General features: G+C 45.8%; 2 protein-coding genes across 10 annotated transcripts in view; one reads left to right on the forward strand and one right to left on the reverse strand.

Moving 5' to 3' along the window:
• The window catches only part of LOC130308375 (zinc finger protein 420-like), a 201,175-nt gene that overhangs the window by 148,283 nt on the left and 38,232 nt on the right, over positions 1–14,660 (forward strand). The window lies entirely within an intron of this gene.
• LOC130282118 (zinc finger protein 260-like) overlaps positions 3,703–14,660 on the reverse strand; it is a 33,912-nt gene continuing 22,954 nt past the window's right edge. For all 9 annotated transcript variants that reach the window (XM_056530143.1, XM_056530069.1, XM_056530221.1 and 6 more), the window contains one exon: positions 3,703–5,908. In XM_056530143.1, the coding sequence (XP_056386118.1) occupies positions 4,344–5,908 (1,565 nt within the window). In that variant the 3' untranslated portion in view covers positions 3,703–4,343. The remainder of the gene's footprint in view (positions 5,909–14,660) is intronic.

A 14,660-nucleotide genomic window follows, 5' to 3' on the forward strand; every position in this document is an offset into this window, starting at 1 on the left:
AGCCCCTATGGTGCCAGAACAGCAAAAAAAAAAAAAAAACACATGGCATACCATTTTGGAAACTAGACCCCTTAAGGAACGTAACAAGGAATAAAGTGAGCCTTAATACCCCACAGGAGTTTCACTAAAATGTGTTTCCCCCCAAATTTCACATTTTTGCAAGGGTTAATAGCAGAAAATAACCCCCAAAATTTATAACCCCATCTCTTCTGAGTATGGAGGTACCCCATAAGTGGACCTAAAGTGCATAATGCAGGCATTTCCGAATGGCGTCGTACCACTTCCGTGTCATCGCCATACTGTAAAGCGGGGTCTGATAGAGGACGTCCCCGCTCCAGTACTGACGAGCCCATATGCAGCGAGAGGCCCCAAAATGTCCTCATTTCTGCTGCATCAATGGCGTACCATTCATTGGGCCTGGCCAAAACAGAATCAGGGTGGTGGGCAATGAACTGCTGGGCATACAAGTTCGCTTGCTCCACCATTAGATTGACCAGGCTGTCACTGAAAAAAAACTTAAAAAAGTTCAGATCAGTGAAGCCAGCCGTGTCAATCCGGATTCATGAGTCGCCAACAAATTCAGGAATCTGTGGCTGATAACCCTCTGGGGGGCTCCGGTGCACTTGTCTGGGGGGCCGGACTCCTATTACGAGCGGCATTGCCACTCGTACTAGTGTCGGCCACTGGGTCACTCTCATGGGTGGTGTGTGGCCTCGCCTGGCGGCGTCTCCGCCACCATACGGGGGACTCATCATCACTGCTAGATGATGAGGACGACGATGAAGAACACAGGAATGTAGGATCTTCATCGTCCTCACTGGCCGATTCGGAGTCTGAGGCTAAAAAAGCGTAAGCCTCCGCTGCCGAAAATGCCCGGCGGGCCATCGCCTTTTTTCTACGGTGGCGGGGGGGGGGGGGGGGGTGTTGCAGGGAAGTATGTACTGTGTGGTGCTTGTAAAAAGTGTACAACAGTAATAGAATTTTTTTTTTAAAAAAGGGGTGGCGCACGCAGCTCCCTGAACCCCTAATAGGACCCGGGGTAAGGGATCAGACCCTAATAGGACCCTGTGGGACCTGTTAGGCGGGGATTTTTTTTATTAAAAGAAAAAAAAAAAGCTGCGGCCAAAAAAAACAGATGGCGCACGCAGCTCCCTGAACCCCTAATAGGACCCGCGGTCAGACCCTAATAGGACCCTTTGGGACCTATTAGGGGTGTGGGGCCTTTTTTTTGTAAATTTTTTTTTTTTACTTTATTAACTCCTACCTTTTTTTTTTACTTTATTAACTCCTACTTGTTCCTGCAATCTGCTGTCCCTATTCTAAGGCTGGTGAGGGGGCTCCGGAGCTCCGAGGGGGGATCCACGGTCTTCTCCTCACTGCTGCACCCGCTGACTGAACACAGAGAGCGGGTGCAGCAGCGGGAAGGGACCGTTAACCCCTCCTCTGCCGCGCTACTATTGGTCAGACGATCGCCGGCCAAAAGTAGCATTGCTGGGGAGGTGACAGTATTGTCACCTCTCACCAGCAACGGCAGGTGATTGGCGGTGTATCGTACACCGCCGATCACCATCTAGTTCCGGGTCATCGGGTCACCACTGGCGTTTGCTTCGGACGCCTGCTGAACGATTTCAGCAAGCGTCCGGTTTCACAACCCACCCGGCGCGCGGCGGGATGCGAAATTCGCTAGGACGTACTCATACGTGCCTGGTCCTTAAGACCCAGGGCGCAGGGACGTACTCATACGTGCCTAGTCCTTAAGGGGTTAAAGCTTTGAAGGCCAAAATAACATTTAGTAGCCAATGGAATAGGTCTACCCTTTTTTTTGTGATGTCCATGAGTGGTATGGCAATCACACAAACATTTTTGTACATTTTTGGTAACACATTTTTTGAAGAGACAACAGTGTAATGAAGAGACAGGGGAAGTGTAATGAAGAAACGGGGAAATGTAATGAAGAGACAGGGGAGTGTAATGAAGAGACAGGGGAGTGTAATGAAGAGACAGGGGTGTAATGAGGAGACAGAAGTGTAATGAAGAGACAGGGAAGTGTAATAAAGAGGCAGGGGAGTGTAATGAAGAAACGGGGAAATGTAATAAAGAGACAGGGGAGTGAAATGAATAGACAGGGGGGGTGTAATGAAGAAACAGGGAAGCGTAATGAAGAGACAGGGAAGTGTAATGAAGAGACAGTGGAGTGTAATGAAGAGACGGGAGTGTAATGAAGAGACAGGGGAGTGTACTGAAGAGACAGGGGAGTGTAATGAAGAGACAGGGGAGTGCACTGAAGAGACAGGGGAGTGTAATGAAGAGACAGGGGGTGCAATGAAGAGACAGGGAAGTGTAATGAAGAGACAGGGAAGTATAATGAAGAGACAGGGAAGTGTAATGAAGAGATACGGAAGTGTAATGAAGAGTCAGGGAAGTGTAATGAAGAGACAGGGAAGTGTAATGAAGAGACAGGGGAGTCTTGTCTGGGGATCACATGATCCTCTCTACTGGTGATCTGCTTGTACTGTTGGATCCTGTTCCTCACGTCACTACTGCTCCCATCATCCCCTAACAGCTCAGTCAGAACGGACTAGATGTGGCAATTTGTCAAAACCACCATCTGCTTCTCTTAATCCCATGATGCTCCACCAGGCTGTCAACTGGGAAAACGTCTTCCAGTGCGTGGTAGAGGCATGTCCAGCAGTTACCTGTCACCTGGAGGAACACTACCCAGAAGTAGCCTCTGAGAGTTGTATTATAGGGCAGCGGGGGTAAGTTCTTTAATGCCCTCTAGTGATAAGACCCAGTGTTTTCATCAGACCCCTCCTGTAATCTATCTGGAGGCATTATATTGTGTTGGGGGCAGGATATGCTCGGGTGATCAGTCATACTGTATATTCTCCCCTTTGATCCTTGATATCTATCTTTAAAGGCCATGCTCTTATTAGCCATAACATTGGCTAAAAGAATTGGAGACCTGCAGGCTTGGAACCTTGAACATCATTTCCTTCTGGACAGAGTTCTCCTGAGATTCCTTACAACCTTAACCCCTAAGGTTCCAACCCTCAGGAATATTTACCAGTTGATCTCTCTTCCTGTATTATGCCCATCTCCTTTTTCTGAGGAAAAGGCTTTACACTCTTTGGACATAATATATGTCTGATGATATCCAAGAGAGATCCAAGAAGTTTAAAAGATCTGAGAATACCAAGACCTGGAGTGATCCAGGACATGGTCTAAATCGCATATGGGCACAGGCTGCCATACAAGGACATAGTCTAAATCGCATATGGGCACAGGCTGCCATACAAGGACATAGCCTAAAATGCATATGGGCACAGGCTGCCATACAAGGACATAGCCTAAAATGCATATGGGCACAGGCTGCCATACAAGGACATAGCCTAAAATGCATATGGGCACAGGCTGCCATACAAGGACATAGCCTAAAATGCATATGGGCACAGGCTGCCATACAAGGACATAGCCTAAAATGCATATGGGCACAGGCTGCTATACAAGGACATAGTCTAAATCGCATATGGACACAGGCTGCCATACAAGGACATAGTCTAAATCGCATATGGACACAGGCTGCCATACAAGGACATAGTCTAAATCGCATATGGACACAGGCTGCCATACAAGGACATAGTCTAAATCGCATATGCAAGGACACAGGTTGAAATACAGCATACACAATTTTTTGCTGAAAATAACTTTATTAGCAATCAATCACATATACAAAAAAAACACACACATGCCTGACTGCAAGGCATTATGAGGGAATTCCGGCAGCTGTCAACCACTTTGTCGCTGTTGCCATTGCTTTCCAGGTAAATATTTTGGTAAAACAGTTTACCATATATATATATATAATACACACATATATAACACACATATATATAATTTTTATTTTGTCCAAAAAGTGGCCTTTTCCACTTGCGAGTTGTTTTGAACAGATTTATTAAGTGTGTGGATAAATAATGTATGGAATACTCTCCACTAAAAGAGATATAGTGTACAAACAGAAAGCTTTATAGTTTTCCCTATTTTTAGTATTAAGCAGTGTTTATGTTCTTTCTTTTTACCATTTTTAGGTATAGTTGAGCATTAAGCCCTAGAGGAAGTACTTGTACTCCCTGGCGAAAAAACGATTCAATACAAGTCAATAAGGGGCTCTCTAGTCTATTGTTGTCTGTGTATATATATATATATATATATATATATATATATATATATATGGGGTTGCTGTACTGGACAGCTCTAAATGCTATGCAAAAAGATTTTAAAAAATGGCTTCTTTTTTTTAAGAATTGTGTGTTCATTGTTAAACATTTTACACATATAAAATATCAAAACTGCTTCTCTCTTGTGTGAGTTATCTCATGTTTAACAAGATTACATTTATGTGCAAAACATTTCCCACATTCTATACAGCAAAACGGCTTCACCCCAGTGTGAATTCTTTCATGTTTAACAAGATGGCATTTTTGGGTAAAACATTTTCCACATTCTAAACATAAATATGGTTTCTCTCCTGTGTGACTTCTCTGATGTAATACGAGACTTGATTTTTTTGTAAAACATTTTCCACATTCTGAACATGAATATGGCTTCTCTCCTGTGTGATTTCTTTCATGTACAACAAGACTTGATTGATTTGTAAAACATTTCCCACATTCTGTACATGAATACGGCTTCTCTCCTGTGTGACTCCTCTCGTGTAAAACAAGCTGTGATTTATCTATAAAGCATTTTCCACATTCTGAACATGAATATGGCTTATCTCCTGTGTGAGTTCTCTTATGTATAACAAGGTTTGATTGATTTATGAAACATTTGCCACATTCAGAACATGAATGTAGCTTCTCTCCTGTGTGCATTCTCTCGTGTTTAACTAGACCAGATTTTTCTGTAAAACATTTCCCACATTCTAAACATGAAAATGGCTTTTCTCCTGTGTGACTTCTTTCATGTACAACAAGTTTTGATTGTTTTGTAAAACATTTCCCACATTCTGAACATGAATATGGTTTTACTCCAGTGTGGCTTCTCTCATGTAAAACAAGCTGTGATTTATCAGAAAAGTATTTCCCACATTCTTGACATGAATATGGCTTCTTTCCTGTGTGGATTCTTTCATGTATAACCAGTGTTGATTGTGTTATAAAACATTTCCCACATTCTGAACATGAATATGGCTTTTCTCCTGTATGACTTCTTCGATGTGTAACAAGATATGATTTATTTGTAAAACATCTTCCACATTCTGAACATGAATGTGGCTTCTCTCCTGTGTGACTTCTCTTGTGTTTAACAAGATGGGATTTTTGAGTAAAACATTTCCCACATTCTGAACACGAATGTGGCTTTTTTCCTGTGTGAATTCTAGCATGTATAATAAGTGTGGATTGATTTATAAAACTTTTTCCACATTCTGAACATGAATATGGCTTCTCTCCTGTGTGACTTCTTTCATGTGTGGCAAGATGTGATTTACGGGTAAAACATTTCCCGCATATTAAACACGAATATGGCTTCTCTCCGGTGTGACTTCTCTCATGTATGACAAGCTTTGATTTGTATATAAAACATTTCCCACATACTGAACATGAATACAGCTTCTCTCCTGTGAGAATTCCTATTTGTGTAAAAAGACTTGAACTTTTTGGAAACTGTTTTCCACATTCATCACTCTGAATCTTTCTCCCTCCTTTTTGCTCTGTCCTTGTGGTAACAATGTGTGGTTGGTCAGGAGAAGGTTCCTCATGATCAGGGGGGTTATTATAGGATAGATCTGGATGGACATTAGGGGTAAGGAGGTCTTCTCCTGAGGAGCGCTCCATCATATCTTCATCTTCTCCTTTATAATTCAGAGATAACATAAAGGTTCTGTCAGTGTTCTTTCTGGAATTTTCTATTGGGATAAAATAGCATTTTGTTATTTCCCCCCCCAAAAAAGTAATCATTAATTTCTAACGATCATTTTTTTCCCTTAGTCCTAACATCAGCACAGATGGGGTGTTCAACCCCTATACCCCATCCCCCCCCCACACACAAAGTCATCGTAAGACCTTCCATTGAATAATAAATTGAATTAAAGTTAACACCCACATAGCCTCTATAAAGGAGGGGGTCGCCCCCAGTTCTTTGTATAATATACAAGAAGAACGTAAATAACAGTAAAAAAAAAACAAAAAACATTAAACATAATAATTATAGTAATAATTATACATAACTTAGGGAAGTATATTTGTGTACTGCTGTTAGGACTAAGGGAAAAAGCATTATTGTTAGAAATTAACCATTCCCTTACGTCCTAACCAGCAGCACAGATGGGGATATGAGGAACCCTGTGAGGGAGGACTCTCATGCCTGGCGGCAGATAATACTGTACGCCCAGATGAGTTAGTGGCAACTCTACTGTCAAGTCTGTAGGGGATGATAAATATGGAGTCAGAATTCCAAGATGCAGATTTGTATATCTGTTCCAAAGGAACTAAACTCCTTTCCACAAAGGAGGTCACTACAGACCAGGTTGAGTGAGCCCTGACCAACTCAGGCGGCTCTAGATTCTAAGAAACCATGGATTCTCGAATGGCTTCTTAAACCCGTCTAATGATTGAGAGGCCTTGTGACTTTTCCGAGCTCCTGAAAAATGAATCAGGAGATTTTTTTGTCCTTTCTGAAGTCCTTTGATCTGTCTAGTTAGATCCGGAGACATTTGGAAATATTGAGGCAAAATAACCTCTCTCTTCATCCGAGGATGGACATGGAGCCAAAACTAGGAGTGAGAAAACTTGGGTTTATATTCTGGAATGACTGCACTTCCTAATCAGTTTTGCAGACGTAATAGCCAGAAGAAAGGTTATCTTGAGAGTAACATACTTCATATCTATGTCCTCTAAAGGCTCAAAAGGGGGAGATGATAACCCCTTGAGCACAACTGAAAGATCCTATACTAGAACTGGTTGTATAATCGTAGGTTTTTGTCTTGAGGCTCCTCTCAAGAATCTTTTGATCAGCAAGTCCTGAGAAAGTGACCCATTGACATAGGCAAAAATGGCCAACCCTTGAACTCTCAGTGTGGAAGGAGATAAGTTTTTATCCAGACCATCTTGAAGGAAGTTCAGGATTGTAGAGAAGGAAGGCTCCAAGCCTGACCTCTGCTTCCTGGTACACCACGTTTGGAAAATCCTCCAGATTCTTGTATAAGATCTGTTAGTAGAATCTGCTCGAGAGTGAGACATAGTCCTCAGGACCGCACTGGAAATCCCTTCTAACTGTGGAAGGGACTGATGAACCTCCATGCTGTCAAGTTGAACATTTAAAGATTTGGGCAGCTGTTAGTGTCACCTGACACTAGTGCTCGCTCAGGAGGATGCCTCCAATATTGACCCCCAACTCATCTGAAGGAGTTGGTGGAAACAAGCTCTTTTGATCCAAAATAGTATTATGGCTATGACTGATGCTTGGTCTTGCCTGATTTTAGTATCAAATAACCAATTTTATTGTAATAGGCATAAAGGTAGCAATACCAAGGTAAAGCAAAAATATCGGGACGCAGCCCGAATCAACAAAGAGGTAAAATCAAATGAATAAAAGGGAATAGGGGGATAAACAAGTCCATGGGTCAGACATGTGTGGATAAAAATAGACAGCAGGGTAATAAAACAGAACGGGTGTTGTCAGTGATTACGTTAGAGACAAAGTATGGCGAATCTCCGGGCAATAGGAGGATGATATCCAGGGAGACCAGACTTTCTCGTAGGAGGCCATTATGTCGGCGCGAACCGCGTTAATTTTTTCAAAGATCAGAATATTATTAACTCTATCAATTACTCTATCAATAGACAGGACTGGGCTTTTCCAGCAAGTTGCTATATGGATCCGCGCAGCCAGCAGTATGAATTGCGCTAGTCTAAATTGGCTGTTGGGCATCCTGCGTGGCCGTCTGCTAAGGAGGCAAAAAGCAGGTTGGAGGGGACAGCGAAAAGAGAGAACAGAGCGAAGAATAGAAAGAACAGATGTCCAGAATGTTCTGACGAGAGGACAGGTCCACCATATATGAAGCATGGTTCCCCTATCTGCGCAGCCCCTAAAGCATAAGGGAGAGGCACAGGGGAAGATGGAATGTATTCTCGTGGGAACATAATACGTCCTATGTAATATTTTCAGTGACGTCTCAGTAAGGGACACCTGCCAGCTCCCTCTACTCAAGGTGTCGCAACATTCCCTCCAGTCTTCCAGAGACAGTTCCATATGGAAGTCAGCTTCCCATTGGGTCATGAACGACAGTTTAGTGTCGGGTGGGGGAGAATTTAGTATTCCATATATTATGGATAGAAGTCCTCGTCTAGAAGGACTATATTGCATAAGACGTTCAAACCTAGTCAACTGTGGTATGGTGCGTGCAGGGAAATTAGAATGTAGGAATGAAAAGATCTGATGCATTCGGAAGAGTTCTGAGGGTGGGGGGCGAAATTGTAGAGCAAACACTTCCTTTGTCATCAGAACCCCTCGAGTGTGGAATTGATGGGCAGTAGTCAGGGATAGTGAAGTCCACCAACTGAATGAGGAATGAGCAAGACCGGGTGGGAAAAAAGGGTTACAGAGGAAGGGCAGGAGGGGAGGAGGGCAAGATTGTAGGTGAAAGCGAAAGCGGACCAGTCGCCAAAGGGAGAGGGAATGAAGAGTGAGGAGGGCAGAGTAAGGGACGTATTTAGTGACAGGTTGAGTAGACCACATTAGAGAAGAGAATGAGTGGGGAGAGATGAGGGAGGATTCGAGGTGAACCCAGATGGGGGTATCGCCATCTGTCAGGAACCAGGCCATCTGTCCTAGTCTGGCAGCATAATAGTATTTTTGAAAGTTGGGGACGGACATACCACCTAAACGCTTATGAAGGTACATTACATTACGTGCTATGCGGGGGGTCCCGGATTTCCATACAAATTTAAAGACATCGGACTGAAGGGACCTGAGATCCGCAGTTGAGACCGGAACCGGAAGAGTGCGAAACAGGTATAGTAGTTTAGGCAGAATCACCATTTTAACCGTGTTTATTCTTCCGATCCACGATAAATATGGTTTGTCCCAAGTGCGGATATCATGTCGAATAGATTTGTATAGGGGCGGGTAGTTCGCACCGTAGAGGGAAGCAACCGCCGAGGTTATATGAACACCTAAATAGGATAGGGCAGGCCTTGGAGGAGGAAAGTTAAAGTTGAGGGAGATCAACTTTTGTGTATGGAGGGGAACATGTATATAGAGTGTTTCAGACTTAGATGGACTAATCCGGAGACCCGAGCAAGACGAGAAGTCTGTGAGTAGGCGAAACAGGTTAGGTAGAGATGATAGGGGGTGTGTCAGGGATAGAAGGAGGTCATCGGCAAACAAACAAAGTTTATGGGTAGAGTCCTTAATCGTGACCCCCAGCACGGTGGGAGAGGCTCGTAGGGATCTCGCCAGGGGCTCCATCGCCAGGGCGAAGAGAGCAGGAGATAACGGGCATCCCTGGCGAGTGCCCCTCTTAATAAAAATCGGGGAAGGGGAGGAGGTAGGGAGTTTGAGAAAAGCCGTAGGATTAGAGTACAGCAGGTGTAGGAGGTGTACAAACGGCCCAGTGAACCCCATTTTAGAGAGGACCCCCCAAAGGTATGGCCAGAGAACTGAGTCGAAGGCCTTTTCTATGTCTAAGGCCAATAGCATAACAGGAGTAGAAGTGGAGGAAGCCCAGTGCACCACCCCCAGCACCCTCCCAATATTGTCCGCCGCTTGTCTCCCCGGTATAAAGCCCACCTGGTCAGCGTGAATAATACGGGGCAGTATAGTGTTCAGTCTGCGTGCCAGGATAGACGTTAATATCTTCGTATCCAGGTTAATTAAGGAGATTGGGCGGTAGTTTGAGACCAGGGACGGGTCCTTCTGGGGTTTGGGGATCACCGTTATAAGGGCATCCAAGTATTCAGGGGGTAAAGAGGGGGCCTGAAAGAGGTTATTATAAAGGTTAACTAGGTGGGGAACTAGAATAGGAGAGAATTTCTTATAGTACATTGCAGACAGGCCATCTGGGCCAGGGGCTTTTCCCAGTTTCAGGGACGCGATTGTATCTGACACATCTTCGTATGAAATTGGAGAATTAAGGAGATCCCTTTCGGGGTCAGTGAGAGAGGGAAGGGAGGTAGAATCAAGAAAAGAGTTCAGACTGGGGGTGAAAGTAGGCGACTGGCCAGGGATAGAATAAAGTTTAGAGTAGTAAGAGTGAAAAGTCTGGTAAATCTTATCGGGGTGGGAGGACCGGGAACCAGGGTGCAGCTGAATGGTGTGAACATAGTTAAGCCGTTGTTTGGTGCGGAGCATATTGGCAAGCAACCTATCCGGCTTATTGGCATAGCGGTAGTATGTGGCCTTAGTCCACCTAAGCGCTTTTTCCACTCCGGTGGACAGGACAGCATCCAGACGCAACCTGGTATCCCGGATAGCATTATGGAGATAAAGGGAGGGGGCACGCTGGTGAGCCAGGGTGAGTCGAGAAAGCTTATTGTGTAGCATATGTTGAAGGTGGGAGCGACCTCTTTTCATGTATGAAGCTAACGATATGAGCCGTCCCCTAATGAAGGCTTTGTGGGCAGACCATACCCAGATCGGGTTTGAATTCGGAGTAGCATTGGTGGAGAAGTAGGATGTGAGATCAGCTGTAAGAGAACGTTTAACTGTCTGGTTAGTCAGCATAGACTCGTTAAGTCTCCAGGTAAAAGGTGTGGTAGGACCACCTATGAGATCCAGCTCTACACATACCATCTCATGGTCAGACCAGGGAGAGGCAATGTGTCTCGCGTACAGGAGGCATGGTAAAGTAGAGGTGTTGAGAAGTAGCCAGTCTATGCGAGTGTAATTTTTCTGGGAGGATGAATAGTAAGAATACCCCCTCGACTGACCATTGTGCTCCCTCCAGGCGTCCGCGAGTTGAAGTGAGTGGAAGGCCGAGACCAACCTTTTCTGCAATGCTCTAGATCGACCTAAGGGACTAGGAGAGGACCTATCCAGGACGCCATCATAGACAAAATTAAAATCGCCCGCCCACACCAGAACATCATAAGAGTATGATAGGAGTAAAGAGCAGAGAGAAAGAAAGAATGAAATAGGAGAAGAGTTAGGAGCATAAGAGTTAAGTAGACAGAACTGCTTACCGTACAGGGTGCCCAACAGCAAGACATACCTGCCTTCGGAATCTGTATGAACGCGGGTCACCTCGAATGGCAACGTATTTTTCAAACAAATCATTACTCCCCTGCTTTTGGAAACAAAAGAAGAGACATAGAACCGGGAGTACTGGGGATGGAGGAAGCTAGGGCAGGAGGACTGGGAGAAATGAGTCTCCTGAATGCAAATTATATCAGGGCGGTAACATCTATAATCGAAGAAAGCTTTCCTCCGTTTGGGGGGGGAATTAAATCCCCTGACATTATGGGAAATTATCTTACACATAAAACGGAAGACCAGGCAATGCGGAGACGGGACAAACACGCAGAGACGGAACAACCATAGAACACATGGACCCACTGACTAACAAAAACGAACAACATCAAACCACAAACAAAACAACGAACAAACAGAAAAAAGTCAAACTGGAAAGCGAAGCCGTATAATATGGCGGCTCCGCCTACTTCCATCTATCGAAGGAAACGAAGGACACATCAGTCCGGTCACACCAGCCCTTCCAGGGTCGGTGGCTTCAGGGTGCCAGGTGAGAGGGGGTCACTTGCAACGGCGAGTCAGCCATCCGGGGCCATCCCCAGGCATCGCTGTGATTTACGCTGGGTCGAGGGGACGCTGGTCCAAGACTTGGAGGGTCGGGGACCCCGTCGAGGTAAGTCGGTCGCAGGAGGCTGTTCTGGGGCAGTCCAGGGGATACCCTCTTTAGTGAGGGCAGTTTGGGCCTCAGACAGGGAGCGAAACTGGTAGGGGCGCCCCTTAAGTTGGCAGATGAGGGAGAATGGAAATCCCCATTTATACTTCACCCCTTCCCGGACCAGGGCCAGCGTGATGTGGCGGAATGTCCTGCGCCGTTCTAGCGTGGACGGGGATAAGTCCGAGTAGAGGCGCACTTCAGCGGGCATGCCAGGTAGTGCTGTCAAGTTGCGGGCAGCGAAGAGTAGGGGATCTCTCACCTCCGGGTAGTGCAGGCGGAGGACCACGTCCCTCGGCATTTCAGAAGATCTCGGGCGACCTAGGGCTCTGTGGACACGATCCATACGGAGAAGCTCAGGCTCATATTGTGGCAGTAGGGCCTGGAACATCGCATCAACCGCAGATTTCAGGTTAGTCTCCGACTCAGGTAGTCCCCGAATGCGAATGTTGGCTCTGCGGGAGCGGTTCTCCAGATCCTCAAGTTTGAGGTCGATAGCATCAAGCTTGGCCGCATGTAGGTCAATGTCCCGACGGTCAGACTCCGCGGCCTCCGCTAAATCGTCCAGTTTAGTTTCATTGTCGGAGACTCTCTGGCCTAGATCTTGGAGTTGCGCTGCGAAGTCTGAGACAGCTTTTCTGAGCTCCGACTGGAACATTTGTTTGATCTGGCGAAACATATCTGCCGGGGACATCTGCGCCAGGTCCGGCTCCCCCTCCTCATCGGACGCCATATCAGAGCGGTGTGGGGAGGACGCTGCCGCCGTCGCCATATTGGGTTTCGGGGAGGCTCTGAAAAAGTCCGGAATGGACTGAGAGAGACGCTGTGAAAGGTTCTTATTTCGTGACCGCTGCCTCCTGGGCATGACCAGGTCCAGTTAGCACTGAAGCCACAGCGTGTGGAGCCTTTAGGGCGCTGAATAGGGCTTAGATAGGTGAGACTGGCGCGGAGCTTACATCACCCACGTCTCTTCCGGTAAGCCGCGCGCATGCGCCCCCCTTGCCTGATTTTCATCAATACCCTCGGAATCGAGGAAATTGGAGGGAAGATGTAGGCCAGCCTGAACCTCCATGGGATTGACAGAGCATCTATTGCCACTGGATTCTCCTCCCAGTAATGGAGCAGAATTTTTCCAACTTCGTGTTGAACCTTGTTGCCATGAAATCGATCTCTGACACATCCAACCTAAGCGTTATATCTTTGAAATTGTCCAGGCGGAAAGACCACTCCTGTTGGAAGTCCTCAGCTCAGGTGAACGGCTTTCATGTTGAGGGACCCTTGATTATGAATTGCCATAAGATGGGTGAGGTTCTTCTCTGCCCAATCCAAGATCAACCTGATCTCTCTGAGGAGACCTTGTGATAGCGTTCCTCCCTGCTTGTTGATGTACATAACAGCGGTCATGCTGTCGGATTGAACCTTCACTGCTTTCCCTCTGTCTCCATACGAAATCGCTCGTGCTTTACGTACTGATTGAAATATCTAAGATCTATAATCATCCTCCAGTCTCCTGTCATCTTGGGTATCAGAAAAACTGAGGAATAAATAATGCCCCCACTTCTGGAAGAGAGCACCTTTCTGGATATATTCCAGAATGTAAGAGTCTATAGCCATAAGCTTGATTCGAGGAAGCACTCTTGTTTCATGAACTTTCTGGGATGAATAGACTCCAGATCTATAGATTATCCATCCGAAATTTTCCTCAGGACTAGATAGGCAACCGTCTACAGGTAAATGAGGGGCAGGATGAAAGATGGGCATGGTCATAATGGAAAGTATCCCAGAGCCTTGAGGAGACCTAAAATTCAGGATGACTTCTTGTCCTTATTGCCACAAGTACACTTGTTACCCCAGGGGTATAGCTTTCAGAGAAGATCTACCCCTAAAACGTCTACTCTGGCCTCAGAAACACTGCTGGGGAAGGGACTTGCCCTTTTCATCAGATAAACCTTCTATTATACGATATAGGAACTTATTGGAGGAATTGTCTGCCTTCCATGGCTTTAGCCACAGGGGAGGGTGGCCAGCAGTGGTTAGGCCCATGGACTTTGAAGTCCACTTAAGCTTCTGTGGAGCAGCATCACAAAGAAAGGAAGCCTGAATATCAGCCCTACAGATCCTCTGGTCCAGATCCCCCTGGATTTGGTTAAAATGGGTCTTCAATAAGCTAGCTACTTCCGAAGATGCAATTGCCACAAAGGAACTAGCAAAAGATGCCGAATAAGTATGTCTAAACGCACAATCGGCCTTCCTATACATGACTCGACCCACAGGTACCGCCGTTCTCTTTAACAATTTTGCAGTTACTATAAAAGCTTTGGGGATGGGGCCCCAGGATAGGGAACATAGTCTTCAACCTCTTTGTTAAGACAGGACCTTTCTCGGTTTTTGTCCACTCTGTCCTCATTACAGAGATTAAAGGTTTTATCCGCTTTAAAGGCCCTAGGCCCCATGGAGGCGGAGGTGAAGGCTTCCCCTGCTTCAACATCCTGGTCCCCCGACAGGATGAACTTTTATAAACGCTGGGTCTTCTCTAGCAGGAAGAAATAAGAGGAGGAATCTTCGTCCTCCTCAGAAGAGGATCTAGACTATTCACGGGCAGCGTCAGGATCTAGGGAAGTTTTCATTGGTCTCTTCTGAGCAATAGCTTGTTAAAGCTCCTCAGCAGAGGCGTTCATGACCGACGTGCTGGAGGATACATAATCCCTGACCCACACGTACATCTCTTGGATTGTGGGCTCTTGACACTGTAGCTGAG

Source organism: Hyla sarda, chromosome 1 (assembly GCF_029499605.1).
Source record: "Hyla sarda isolate aHylSar1 chromosome 1, aHylSar1.hap1, whole genome shotgun sequence".
Lineage (NCBI taxonomy): Eukaryota > Metazoa > Chordata > Amphibia > Anura > Hylidae > Hyla > Hyla sarda.